The sequence below is a fragment of the Drosophila arizonae genome, chromosome 6 (genome assembly GCF_054131065.1).
Source record: "Drosophila arizonae isolate 15081-1271.41 chromosome 6, UAZ_ARI_1.0, whole genome shotgun sequence".
Lineage (NCBI taxonomy): Eukaryota > Metazoa > Arthropoda > Insecta > Diptera > Drosophilidae > Drosophila > Drosophila arizonae.
The window spans coordinates 303,035-317,800 of record NC_142926.1 but is presented as its reverse complement, the minus strand read 5'-3'; the positions used below and the strand labels follow the sequence as shown (position 1 = coordinate 317,800).

The following is a 14,766-nucleotide window of genomic DNA, read 5'->3' as shown; positions in this document are numbered from 1 at the left end:
CTTCTGCCTGTTACATACATACTTTTAACAAAACCATTATACCCTGATTTCCCATTTTCAATGGGTTCAGGATATAAAAAGATTTAGTATAGAACAAGTAAGAAAGCTCTAGTCGAGACTACTCGACTACGAGATCCCCTGAGCCCTTGGAGTAATAGCTATTTCAATAATTTTTCGCGTCTTTCACACACACACACACATACAAACACACATACACGCACACACACACACAATCAATTACATACATACACACACACACACACACACATACACAAACAATTACATACATACATATACACACACAAGCATAAACACGCATGAGAACTTTGTGGACATACGATCTTTATGAAACTTTCAGATTATGATTTTGTAATATTAATATTATGTAATTGCCAAAGCACAAGTCTCTACTATTTGAAATACGCTTTTTACAAAAGTGAGGGTGAGGGGGTGAATTTAAGGGTGGGGGGTAAATTTAAACAAAACCCGAAATTGTATAAATTACATATAAGCATATATTAAAAATTTGGAGACTCTAGCAATAAAGGTGTAGAAGATATAATTTTATAACTGGTTTTCGATAAGGTTTGTATCGATAAAAAAAGATTGGGATGAGTTATCGATTTTTAATGATAAACTTGATATTCGCGCTGTAATTACGGACATTTAAAAAAAAAATTTGAAGTCTCTAGCTGTTATATCTTCTGAAATCGACGCGTTCATACATACGGACAGACGGACGGACGGACGGACGGACAGACGGACAAGGCCAAATCAACTCAGCTCGTCGCCCTGATCAAGAATATATATACTTTGTGGGGTCTGCCACGCCTCCTTCTGCCTGTTACATACATTTCAACAAAACCATTATACCCTGATTTCCCATTGAAAATGGGTTCAGGGTATAAAAGAAAAGGAAGGTATTAAAAGAAGTTCCAAGAAAAGTTAATACAAAGAATAAGAAATAATAACAAGTAAGAAAGCTCTAGTCGAGACTACTCGACTACGAGATCCCCTGAACCCTTGGAGTAATAGCTATTTCAATAATTTTTCGCATCTATCAGCTTACACAAGAAACACGCACACACACACACACACACACACACACACACACACACACACACACACACACACACACACACGCACGCACACACAGGCATACATACACACACATACATACACACACATACACACACACACACACACACACACACACACACACACATACACAAACAATTACATACATATACACACACAAGCATAAACACGCATGGGCGCAGTGTGCGCTTACTATGAGAACTTTATTGTTTAATAACTTTTTTTTTGACATACGATCTTCATGCACCTTTCAGATTATGATTATAACATGGATATGCATGTATTTGCCAGAGCACAAGTCTCTACTATTTGAAATACGCTTTTTACAAAAGTGAGGGTTAGGGGGTGAATATAGAGGTGGGGGGGTAAATTTTAACAAAAACCGAAATTGTATAAAATGCATATAAGTATCCATTAAAATTTTGGAGAGTCTAGCTTTAAAGATGTAGGAGATATAATTTTATGACTGCTTTTCGATAAGGGTTTTTATCGATAAAAAAAGATCGGGATGAGTTATCGATTTTTAATGATAAACTCAATATCCGACAGGGCCAAATCAACTCAGCTCGTCGCCCTGATCAAGAATATATATACTTTGTGGGGTCTGCCACGCCTCCTTCTGTCTGTTACATACATTTCAACAAAACCATTATACCCTGATTTCCCATTGAAAATGGGTTCAGGGTATAAGAAAGGGGAATGAGCAATAGACCCAAATGGCTACCCTGAGGTACACTAGACGAAACAAAGATGAGTTTAGACATAGCTGTTCTCAGCAAGACTCTTTGGGTTCTACCCATTAAGTAGGATGAAATCCAAGACACAAGTCTAGGTGAAAATCCTAAGCGTTCAAGCTTAAGAATTAGCATGATGATGAGTCAAATGTTTTACTGAAATCAGTATAATAACATCAGTTTGCAATTTTTTTAGAAAAACTTCGCTTGTTAATAAGCGAAGTAAACTCAAGTAAATTAGAGGACGTTCGATCGATTTTGAACAATCGATTTGCAATCGGAAATCATGTTGTAGCTAGAAAGTTGAAATTTTGTATGTAGATGCGCGTCGACCACCCAAGATCACGAGCTATGGCGGATATATCTCCGCCCATTGGAAGCGTGACAAATCGGACGAAACTGTATCTCCTAAAGTTATAAACCTAGAATGCAGAAATTTAGCTGATGTTTTAATTCTTTAAAGATGGGTGAAAAAATGATATATCTACGCCTTCTAGGGGCGTGACAAAACGGACCTGAAGATATAGTGATTTTTCGAATTCGGCTATATTTTGGACACTATTGATGCTAGAGACCTGAAACTTTGTATACATATATACGCGGGTTGACCAGCCAAGTCCAACAAGCTATGGTAGATATATGTCCGCCCATAGGGGGCATGGAAAACCGCTAAAGTTTATATCTCCTACAGTTTAAGAGCTAGGAGCTTCAAATTTGGATAGTTGAGTTACTGGTAGCCTCCTCTATCGATGCCCCCAAAAATAATTTTTAAGCCTCTTTAGGGGCGTGGCATATCGAAAAATACCCTGTAATTTTTACATTTTTTGAGCGTAAGAATTCAAATTTTGCATTTAGGTTACCGGTTGCTCGTTCTGGCAGAACTGGCCAAAAATGAGGAGTCTACGGCCACTAGGGGCGTGGCAATCGGCATTTATAGTGCCCATATTGCGGCATTTATATGCGTCAGTCATCTATTTATGTATTTGTAAACATAAATAGGCTTAATAGGCATTGATATCACGGAAGGAAACATTTTTATAAAATTAATTAAATTTTACATTGCATTTTACAAAAACGAGTTTTCCGCGGGATTTGAACTCGCACCCAAGCCGAATAGCATGTTCATGTCAAAATATCTAAAATAAAGATCGCCGGCGTTTTAACCTACAGCACGATCGCGTCGTTTCGAGCAGCAATAGTTAAAACAAAATCACATTATTGTTATGACGCCATATAGCAAAGAAAAGCCATTGTAGCGGCTGGAAATTCAAAAATACAAATCAATCGCAACGAAATTCTTAGAATATACTAGAGCACGCATTTATGTGTGCATACATACACACATACAAATGAGCGCGTGTATAAGGCTAAAATGCTTGATGCTATGCGTGCAGACTTACATATATACATATGTATGTATTTGCGTATATGTTTTTGAGGGCTATTTAAGAAGAAACAAATTTAAATTTATAAAATTATTCGACTAAGAAATATATCTATTTTATAACAAGTAAGAAGACTCTAGTCGAGACTGCTCGACTAGGAGATACCCTGATCCCTCTAATCTGATATTATAATCACTCTGCACTTCTTTTCGGCACACATACATACACACGCACGTATTAGAACGCGCTCTGCTAACTGCGCAGTAGGCAGCGACTGCGCTTGGGCTGCGCTGCAGTGTGGGCAACATTATAAGAATTTATTTGTTGAATAATTTCTCTTGTAGACAAATTTTAACACTATATAAATCGGAGATATACCCGAGATGGATGGACAACAAGACATTGCACAAAAGCAATATACTCATTTCACTTTCGTTAATGAGTATAAAAATAAACATGAACACTGAATTAAGAAACATTCTTGTCAATTTTTAAGTAGAATTTTTAGTACTCCTGTTGTTTTTCCTTATCTTTTGCTCTCTTTATCTGCTATCCAAAAGCAAAATATTAAAGAACGTGCTACTGTGTGAAAATAAAACCATTGATTGAATCAGAGTGTTATTTAAGGACGAACGAAACAATAAAGCAGAAAAAGCCAAGTGTTGCGTTTGCCTTAGAGCTTGACAAATTACACAAATCAAAAAATGAGAAATGAAGGACGGTCTGCAATACTGGTAACTACCACCAGTTACCCGTGCAAACTGCTTGGGCGAGAATAACCAGCTCAATCAGATAATTTGCAGGTATCTGGTTACATGGGATGTAGCTTGGAGGGCTGCACCAACATCTGTCGATTCGAAGTACATTTAACTCAATTATATAATTTAATAATAATAAAATCGTTTTGTCGTGACAACGATACGGAGTATATATACAAAGGGCACTAAACCTAAATATATAATAGTATATAGTATATGTCTTTAACACTTTACAGGTGCTTTTATGTCGAGATATTATTGCTTAGATACCCCGTTTTCAATTAAAAGCGCTAATGCCACCTTCAGCAGTTATGGGTACTGAGTCATTCAATGATAGCTTATTTTCTATATCCCATAAATTGTCACTGCTTATAGTTTTTTGTAATACATAAGTTTTATTGGTTTCTTTTGATTTCTTTGATGAAACCAAATCAGCATGTAGCAATATGAGCTTTGAATTATTGCTCTCTGAGGCAAGTTCAGAAGCTAATTTCCTCTTTAATCGGGGTCCTGCTTCGTTATAGCTTAAGGTCTTCCGACCCCCCATATTCATATTGTTGCCGTGGCAGTGTATCGTAGGCTTTACACTAGATGCTAGCCCAGGCGTATGTTTTTGCTTAAATCAATTCAGATGACGATTACATTTGCGCAAATTATATTTAATAAATAATCTAAAATTTTAGACTTTTTGCATAATAATGTCCAGTTGCACATAAGATATATTTTCGCTGTTTACATTTTCCAATATAAAATTTCTGACAGCGCTTTCTTGCCTATTGTAGCTGTTCCAAACTCACGTATGACGCACGTAATTGGAGCAAAAAAGAGCAAAAACCCTTTATAGTATTTGATTAAGAAACGTTTAGTAAATACCTTGCCACTTAAACATTTCACAACGGACTCTAACATTATAAGTTATCTTCCACGAAACAGAAATATTTTTAAGGTTACGGCTGAAAATTCAATTAGCAACACATTGGAGTATTTCACACTAAATCAAGAGGCACAGAAAATCTTTTGAAACATATAATTTAGCATACTTTTGGACAAACTTTCCGTAATTAAACTTTTTCGTAAATATCAATTGCAATGGTCTTTTTTTACGCCGAAAGATGTGAATTATTTCTCACACTTTTTGCAATTCACAATGCAATCCTGAATCAGCTGACTTCGACAAAGCTGAAAACATTACAGGCAGTCTCCAAAATATTATAATTTTTTTTTACGTGTATTGGAATCTCTTAAATGAGATTAAAAAAAAAAAATGCGGATTTGAGATTTAAAAAAATTAGGTTTATGCCGCACTATCAGTATTTTTGCCCATAGTTCAGTGGCTCACAGCTTATTTCGTGCAGCGGTATAGTACAATTTTAAAGCCGTAAGAGCTAGAGACTTGATTTCTTAAATGCCTGGATATACAGCGTGAATATCGAGTTTTTCTTCATAAATCGATAAGTACTCCCGTAATTTTTTTATCGATTAAAAATTAAAAATCAGTTATATAATTACATCTCCTACATCTTTAAAGCCAGAGTCTCCCAATTTAATACTATGTAGATTCCATGTGTATTTTATAGAATTTCGATATTGTATAGTTATAAAATATAGTTAGTTATAATTTACCTCCCACCCCAATATGAACCCCCTCATTCCAATATTCATAAAAGGCGAATTTCAAACTCTAAACATTGTGCTTTGGCAAATGCACGCGTGTCATTGGTATAATCACTGTCTGAAAGTTTCATGAAGATAGTCTATCCAGGGCCAAACGACTCAGCTCGTCACCCTGATCAAGAATATATATGTATATACTTTGTGGGGTTAGCCACGCCTCCTTCTGCCTAATACATACATTTCAAACATACGTTGCAGTCGGGCGTTACCGACTGCGGAATACTCATTCACACCCCATTAGCAATTTAGTACCTAAGTTTCACTCTAATACTGTAGAAAATGCCGTTTTTTCCCGATTTGCCACGCTCCTACTGGGCGTAGAACCCTCATTTTTGGTCAGTTCTTAGAACTAGATAACGGTACCCTACCTGCAAAGTTTGAATGCTTACCCCCAAAAAATGTTAAAATTGCAGGATATTTTTCGATATGCCACGCCCCTAAAGAGGCGTAAAAACTATTTTTAGGTGATCGATAGGGGAGGTTACTGGTAACTTAACTATCTAAATCTGAAGCTTCTAGCTATTATACTTTAGGAGATATAAACTTTTGCAGTTTGCCACGCCCCTGTGGGCGGACATATATTTGACAAAGCTTTTTGGTCTTGGGTGAACAGCCCGAGTATATATAGGTCTCTAGCATCAATAGTGTCCAAAATATTGCCATGCCTCTAATGGCCGTAGACTTATAATTTTGTCTTTTAACTTAATAGAATCATAACATTAACTGACGTGCAAAATTTTCGGCGCTCTAGCTGTACAACTCTTGGAGATACAGTTTTATCCGATTTGCTCGTGATCTTGGGTGGTCGATTCGGATCTATATTCCAAATTTCAGCTTTCTAGCTCTTCAATAATATGATTTCTGGCATATCGGAAAATGCATTTTCCGATTTGCCACACCCCTAGTGGGCGGATCGGGAACACTTAACACTTTATAAATCCAAGATATACACGAGTATGTGTTCCAAATTTCAAGTCTCTAGGTTCAATAGCGCCGAAATAGATTGCGTTCATACGGACAGACGGACGGACTTTGCACAAAACCAATATACTAATTTACTTTCGTGATTCACAATAATGTCATTCTCACATTCTGATAATTAGGGCACGAAAACGAAGTAAAATTATCGATTATTCTAGATAATAAGTAAATTTCCATTGGTTCATGGTTAATAAGCTGTAACCTGATAAATTCATTTAATTGTTTTTATACCCTGAACCCATTTTCAATCGGAAATCAGGGTATAATGGTTTTGTTGATATGTATGTAACAGGCAGAAGGAGGCGTGGCAGACCCCACAAAGTATATATATTCTTGATCAGGGCGACGAGCTGAGTTGATTTGGCCCTGTCCGTCTGTCTGTCCGTATGTATGAACGCGTCGATTTCAGAAGATATAAGAGCTAGAGACTTCAAATTTTTTTTAAATGTCCGTAATTACAGCGCGAATATCAAGTTTATCATTAAAAATCGATAACTCATCCCGATCTTTTTTTATCGATAAAAAACCTTATCGAAACCCAGTTATAAAATTATATCTTCTACACCTTTATTGCTAGAGTCTCCAAATTTTTTATGTATGCTTACATGCAATTTATACAACTTCGGTTTTTGTTAAAATTTACCCCCCACCCTTAAATTCACCGCTTCACCCTCACTTTTGTAAAAAGCGTATTTCAAATACTAGAGACTTGTGCTTTGGCAATTACATGCATATCCATGTTATAATCATAATCTGAAAGTTTCATGAAGATCGTATGTCCAAAAAAAAAGTTATTAAGCAATTAAGTTCTCATAGTAAGCGCTCACTGCCGCCCATGCGTGTTTATGCTTGTGTGTGTTATGTATGTAAATGTTTGTGTATGTGTATGTGTGTGTGTGTGTGTGTGTGTGTGTGTGTGTGTGTGTGTGTGTGTGTGTGTGTGTGTGTGTGTGTGTGTGTGTGTGTGTATGTATGCCTGTGTATGCGTGCGTGCGTTTTTTTTTTTTTTTTTTTTTTTCTTACTTGTTAAACTATGAATTAGTATTATCTACTGCAAAATGTTTATTACATTAAATAATGTAATAATAATATTAAAGAGTATGCTGTCTTCGGACATGTCCCGTGCTGTGTCTCAATTTAAAGTTAATGCTGTGTTATATTATGTGACACTCCAGTGGAAAAGAACAAAAGTTGTTAATTTGTTTATTGGATTGCACAATGTATACAGTTTGGGTTTACAAATGCACTCGAGAAAGACCAAATAATAACAGTCGCAACAAAGGCGCGAACATGTCACAAGCCAACAGAACAAAACGACAATCCATTGTTCATTTTTAACCTCCCATCTCCCTACATCCCCTCTTCCTTCTTCTCATTCGCACACGCAGCGTTTATTGCCGAAGGACGGGTCTATGCGTTACCCACCCCATGTAAGTCCCGCAATCATTCGGCTGGAAAGTTGCGACTCGCTTTTCAATTCGCCAATGTTATTGCTTACAAAGACGCATTTATACAGTGACTCTTTCTCTTTCCCTCTCCCTCCCACTCTCACACTCTCTCTCCATGCATATATCGAAAATCCTTTATCTATATATGAACATATATACATACTTTATGTGTCTGATATGAATAAGCCTTGCATTTGAATCGTCTATTAACTAAAATTTAATTGAATCGTTAATTTAACAGATTTTCTACTTCATCTTAGTATCGCTTGCTCAAACCAAATACGTATACAAGTTGGCTATATAAGTATATGTATGTGTACACAGAACTATGTTACTTCTACTATACATATGTACATACATTTAGCAACAAGCGCAGACCGCAGCAAAAGTATCTGGAATGAAGTTCCGACCCAAAGCATGGCCCGACGGACTCTAAGACTTTACAAGAGTAGCACGGCAACGTAAAACGTTTAGCAACAAAAAAAAAAAAATAGTGGAAAAAGTACTGGAAAGCAGCCCAGCTACTCGTTCACGCTTTGAAATGAACACGTTTAGATATGCATGTATGTACGTATGTATAAAGAAATATTGTGCTTCGATTTTTTTTAGGACTTTTCAGTACGCGTGCCATTAACATTCAAAGTAAATCTGTAATATTTAAAATTTTTAACTAAATAAAATAAGTAAGATTGATCTAGTAGAGACTGCTCGACTAGGAGGCGCCCTGAACCCTGCAAAGGGTTATACACACATACAAAAACATGCACATACATATGTCCAAATGTATCCACAAGCCCGTATAAGCACGCGATCTATTAATTTCGCAGTCACCTGCGACTTCGCATTGGCTATACTATGAGCACATATTTGTTGGGAGACTACCTTCATCAAACTTTCTAAATCGGAAATCAGGGTATATTGTTTTTATGAAAGTGTATGTAAAAGGCAGAAGAAAGCATAGCAGACCGCACCGTCTGTCCGTATCAGCGCCGAGATATCAGAAGCTATGAGTTAGAGACATACATTTTTGCAAAACAATTATGCCTTAATATTCCATTTTCAATGGGCTCAGGACCTTAAAATGTTATAAAGTTAATAGAATCAATTAATAGAATCAATTAAAAAAAAAATTTATACAACAGTATAATCATATTTATAGATATGAGCTATATGCATGTGTATTGACAGCTTGGATCTGTTGATAAATATATAAAATGCGCTTTTATTTATAACAGATTTATTAGCACATCCAATTGTGACCTGTTTTCAATTTCAATTCTATATCTAATAACTGTTCTTTTTGATATAAACAGTTTTTCTCAAGGTTACGGCCCGTCAACATAATCGCGACCTCCAACATTAATGCGACCTTCAGCAGCTGTTACCGAGAAGCCCAGAATACGAGCATCCATTTTAGTCATCTTATTTTTCTTAACTTTTCTTTGTTTGTTCTGCAAATAGACACATAATAAATACTTTTTAAAAATGTATATCAATTTTTAAAACACATCGTATTACCTTGTTGTCTCCATTATCATTACACGATGGCGTTATAGCCGGAGCAGGCTTACACATATCATCATTATGTGCGTTTTGAGCACGCTGCAAGCTCTTATATTTGCTACGTCGCTCCAAAAATTGCTTTGCAAATTCTGACGATTCTTTGCCTTCGCCTGAACAAAATATATAAATATATCTCCGAATTATAAAGTGTTAAAATTTTCCCGATCCGCCCACTAGGGGCGTGGCAAATCGGAAAATGCATTTTCCGATATACCAGAAATCATATTAGTTGAAGAGCTAGAAAGCTGAAATTTGGATTGTAGATCCAAGTCGACCACCCAAGATCACGAGCTATGGCGGATATATCTACGTGGAAAATCTGATAAAACTGTATCTCCAAGAGTTTTACAGCTAAAACGCTGATTTTGCACGTAAGCTAATGTTATGATTCCACAAAGTCTAGTGACAAAATTATATGTCTACGCCCATTAGGGGCGTGGCAAATCGGACCTGAAGATATAGAGATTTTTTTAATTCTGCTATATTTTGGACACTATTGCTGCTATATTTTGGACACTATTGATGCTAGAGACCTCAAATTTTGTATATATAATTTGTATATATAATACCAAAAAGCTTTGTCGGATTTATGTCGGCCCACAGCGGGCGTGGCAAGCCGCAAAAATTTGTCAAATTGTCAAATTTGTATACTTACTACGTTACTAATAACCTCTATCTATGAGCCAAAAATAATTTTTACGCCTCTTTAGAGGCGTGGCACATCGAAATATATCCTGTAATTTTTACATTTTTTAACGTAAGCATTCAAATTTTGCAGTTAGTGTACCGTTAACTCGTTTTAAGAACTGACCAAAAATGAGGTGTCTACGCCCAGCAGAGGCGTGGCAAATCGGGAAAACCAGATTATTCTACAGTATTAGAGGGAAACTTAACTATAAAATTGCTGGTGGGATGTGAATAAGTATTCCGCATTCGGTAACGCCCGACTGCAACGTTCTTACTTGTTTTTCATTCGATTGAAATCGACTTTATTTGTGGAACAAGCGGACTCTGCCTTTCTTGTAGAAATTAATAAAATAAGAAGAGTGATCTATTCGAGACTGCGCGACTAAGAGATATCCTGAACCCAGCAATGACTTGATATTATACATACATACAAAAGCATATGCACGCGCTTTGTTAACTGCGCAGTAAGCAGTGATTGCGCCTAGGCTGCAATTTGGGTAATATTGGGAGAACATAATTGTTGAATAAATTGTCTTATAGTGAGACTATCTTCATAAAGATTTCAGAACGTGATACAAACATTCAAAGGTATCAATTTTCTAAAGCAGAAGTCTCTAGCACTTGAAACTCGTTTCATACAAATTGAGCGCGAAGGGCATCCAAGATTTGTAAATTACAAAATCTTTGTATTTGTCAAATATATATATATATATATATATATATATATATATATATATGTATATATATATATATATATATATATGTATTTGTCAAATATATGTATATATTGTTTACATGTACAGTTTGGCAAGAAAGTGTTTACACATAGGTAAAAAATTTTTACTTTGAAGCGAAATAAAAGCATTAAGAATATGCATATTCAATTTTTTAAAAATGAAAATTGGTAAATTAGACTATAAACTATATTAGTAAGTAAAAAAATTACAATATGTTTCCATTAACAAAAGAAAATAACAAAAAACAAAAGAAGTAACAACAAGTAAGAAAGCTCCAGTCGAGACTGCTCGACTAGGAGATACCCTGAACCCTCCAAGCTGATATTCTAATTATACTGCACCTCTTTTATGCACACATACATACACATGCATCCACACGCACGCATAAGCCTGCGCTCTGCTGACTGCGCAGTAAGCAGCGACTGCGCTTGGGCTGCGCTGCAGTGTGGGCAATATTATGAGAATTTATTTGCCGAATAATTTCTTTTGTAGACATACGATCTTAATGAAACTTTCAGAGCGTAATCATATGTGTGTACATTTCAAAGCACAAGTCTCTAGTACTTGAAATGCGTTTTTTACAAATTGGGGGAGAAAGGGGCGTGGTATCCAAAATCTGTAAATTACAAAATCTTTGTATCGATTTGTTTTATACACAACGCAAATTTGAAGACCCCAGGTCTAAAAATGTTCAAATTAGGCTAAAAAAACAAAATCAATTTTTCGATTATTCTCGATAAAAAAAGTTATCGGACGATTTATCGAAAAAATAAAGCAAACTCGTACTGCGTATGGTACACACGAGTATGCTTGCCAAATTTCAGCTCTCTAGCTCTTATAACTTATGAGATCGACGCACTCATACGGACGGACGGACGGACGGACGGACAGACGGACAGGGCTATATCGACTCAGCTCGTCACGCTGATCAAGAATATATATACTTTGTGGGGTCTGACACGCCTCCTTCTGCCCGTTACATACTTTTTCACAAAACCATTATACCCTGATTTCCCATTTTCAATGGGTTCAGGGTATAAAAATCAGCTGACAAGAAAGTGTTTACACAACTAAAACAATTAATTCATTATAGTGTTTTAACTACTTTTTAGTTAAAACTAATAATTTTTTTGGCCACCTTTGGCATCTATGACTGCTCCCAAGCGTCTATTCCTCGATTGGACCAAGTTTCTTACATATTCCACTGGGATATTTTGCCATTCCTCCAAAACATTGGTTTTCAGTTCAGTTTTATTCTTTGGATGCCTCTTAGCGGGTAAAACTGCCACAGAGATTGGCCAAATGTTTTTGATTTCTTGGAAAACGGTATATAATATACTAAGCCGTGCAAAAAAAAGAGGATAGGCTTGAGTTAGAGGTTAAAGGTTAAAATTAAAGGACGGCCTCTTCTATTATCACCCAGGGTAGAGCGAATTACGCTCAGAAAAATGGACGAGAAACCAACTATTTTGATCAGGATGCTTGCCAGTGAGCTGAAGGAGGAGTGTAGCATAACCATTTCCCGGGAAAGTGTCAGAAGAGCACTAAAAAGTAACGATCTGTCGTCCCGACTAGCCCGGAAAAAAAACACTGATGTCGGCAGATCACGCTCAAAAGCGTCTAATGTTTGCTAAAATGCACGAAAATCTGCCAGATTCATATCGGGATGATGTAATATTTTGCGATGAATCCAAAATGATGGTATATTATAACAATGGTCCAACTAGAGAGTGGCGCAAGCCCCCAAAAGCCCTCGAGAAGAAAAATAGAATACCGACTGTTGATTTTGGAAAGCGTTCGGTAATGGTCTGGGGGTGCATCTCAAGCAAAGCAGTTGGATATCTCTGTTTCATTGAGAACACCATGGATGTTGGACAGTATTTTCACATTTTGCGCACACATTTAGTAACCAGTGCCAACAAATTTGGATTCTTTGTCAATGGCAAACCAACTTTTAGGTTTTATCAAGACAATGATTCAAACATAAGGCGCATATTGTGAGGTGCTGGCTTCTTTATAACTGGAAAAATGTGATGGATACGCAAGCTAAAGGCCTGGACTTAAGCGTCATTGAGAATTTGCGGGCTTATCTGAAGAAGAGGACCGCAAAGAGGTAACCGAAGAATAAAACTGAGCTGAAAACCATTGTTTTGGAGGAATCGATGAATAGACGCTTGGGAGCAGTCATAGATCCCAAAGGTGGCCAACAAAATTATTAGTTTTAACTAAAAAGTAGTTAAAACACTATAATGAATTAATTGTTTTAGTTGTGTAAACACTTTCTTGTCAGCTGATTTTTGTTACTTCTTTTGTTTTTTGTTATTTTCTTTTGTTAATGGAAACATATTGTAATTTTTTTTACTTACTAATATAGTTTATAGTCTAATTTACCTATTTTCATTTTTAAAAAAATTGAATATGCATATTCTTAATGCGTTTATTTCGCTTCAAAGTAAAAAATTAAAATTTTTTCCCTATGTGTAAACACTTTCTTGCCAAACTGTATGTATATTTCACTGATCATATGTTTGTCAGCTTTGCATGCATGCATCCACTGACCAGATGCTTGGTAAATGGAGCACATATCAATAAAGACAAATATGTAATCAACTATCGAATAAGATCGGCTGTCGAATAAGAGCATTCTAACAGGAGAGTTAGAGGTGAAAGTTAAATTAGGAATTGAGTAATTATCAGTTTATATTACTTTTCGAACATAACAAGTAAGAAAGCTCTAGTCGGGACTGCCCGACTACGAGATCCCCTGAACCCTTCGAGCAACTGATATTTCAATAATTATTTACACATGCACATACACGCACACACACAGCCATGCGCACGCACGCACAAACACGCATTGGCTGCAGTGGTAGCTTACTATGGGAAATTAATTATTTAATACCTTTTCTTGTGGATGGACTATCTTCATGAAACTTTCAGAATATGAATATAATATAAATATGCACAAGTCTCTAGTATTTGAAATACTCATTTTAAACATATGTGGGTGAGGGGATGAATTAGGGGTAGAGGGTAATTTTGAAGAAAAAAAATCGAAATTCCATAAATTACATATAAATCTACTTTAAAAATTTGGTGACTCTAGCTTTAAACATGTAAGAGATATAAATTTATTACTGGTTTTCGATAATGATTTTAATCTATAACAAAATAATGGGGAAAATGATCGATTTTCAAAGCAAAACTCGATATGCGTGTGGTATACATGGACATAGGAAAAAGAATTTCAAGTCTCTAGCTCTTACATCTGAGATCGACGCGTTCAAACATACGCACAGACGGACGGACCTAGAATATATATATGTACTGTATGGGGACTGCCACGCCTCCTTCTGCCTGTTACATACTTTTAACAAAACCATTATACTCTGATTTCCCATTGAAAATGGGTTCAGGGCATAAAAACATTGTGTTTTGGCAAATGCATGCATATCCATGTTATAATCATAATCTGAAAGTTTCATGAGGATAGTCCATCCACAGGAAAAGTTATTAAACAGTTAATTTCCCACACCAAGCCACCACTGCAGCCAATGCGTGTTTATGCAAGCGTGGGTATACATATGTGTGTGTGTGTATATGGGAATAATTATTAAAATATAGGTTGCTCGAACGGTTCAGGGGATCTCGTAGTCGAGCTTTCTTACTTGTTATAAAGTATGTTTTGTTATTACCCATGC

The 14,766-nt window shown here is 36.1% G+C and overlaps 1 protein-coding gene across 3 annotated transcripts in view; it reads right to left on the bottom strand.

Annotated features, from left to right (window-relative positions):
- Positions 1-14,766, bottom strand: part of Gyf (GIGYF family protein Gyf) — a 36,288-nt gene that overhangs the window by 15,335 nt on the left and 6,187 nt on the right. Inside the window, exons 7-8 of one of the 3 annotated variants that reach the window (XM_089472487.1) lie at positions 9,597-9,751; positions 9,299-9,529 (exon numbers count right to left, since the gene is read on the bottom strand). The exons of the other annotated variants lie outside the window; for them this stretch is intronic. Coding sequence (XP_089328613.1) covers positions 9,404-9,529; positions 9,597-9,751 — 281 coding nt within the window. The 3' untranslated portion in view covers positions 9,299-9,403. Of the gene's footprint in view, positions 1-9,298; positions 9,530-9,596; positions 9,752-14,766 lie in introns of those variants that run through there. 3 annotated transcript variants of the gene reach the window in all.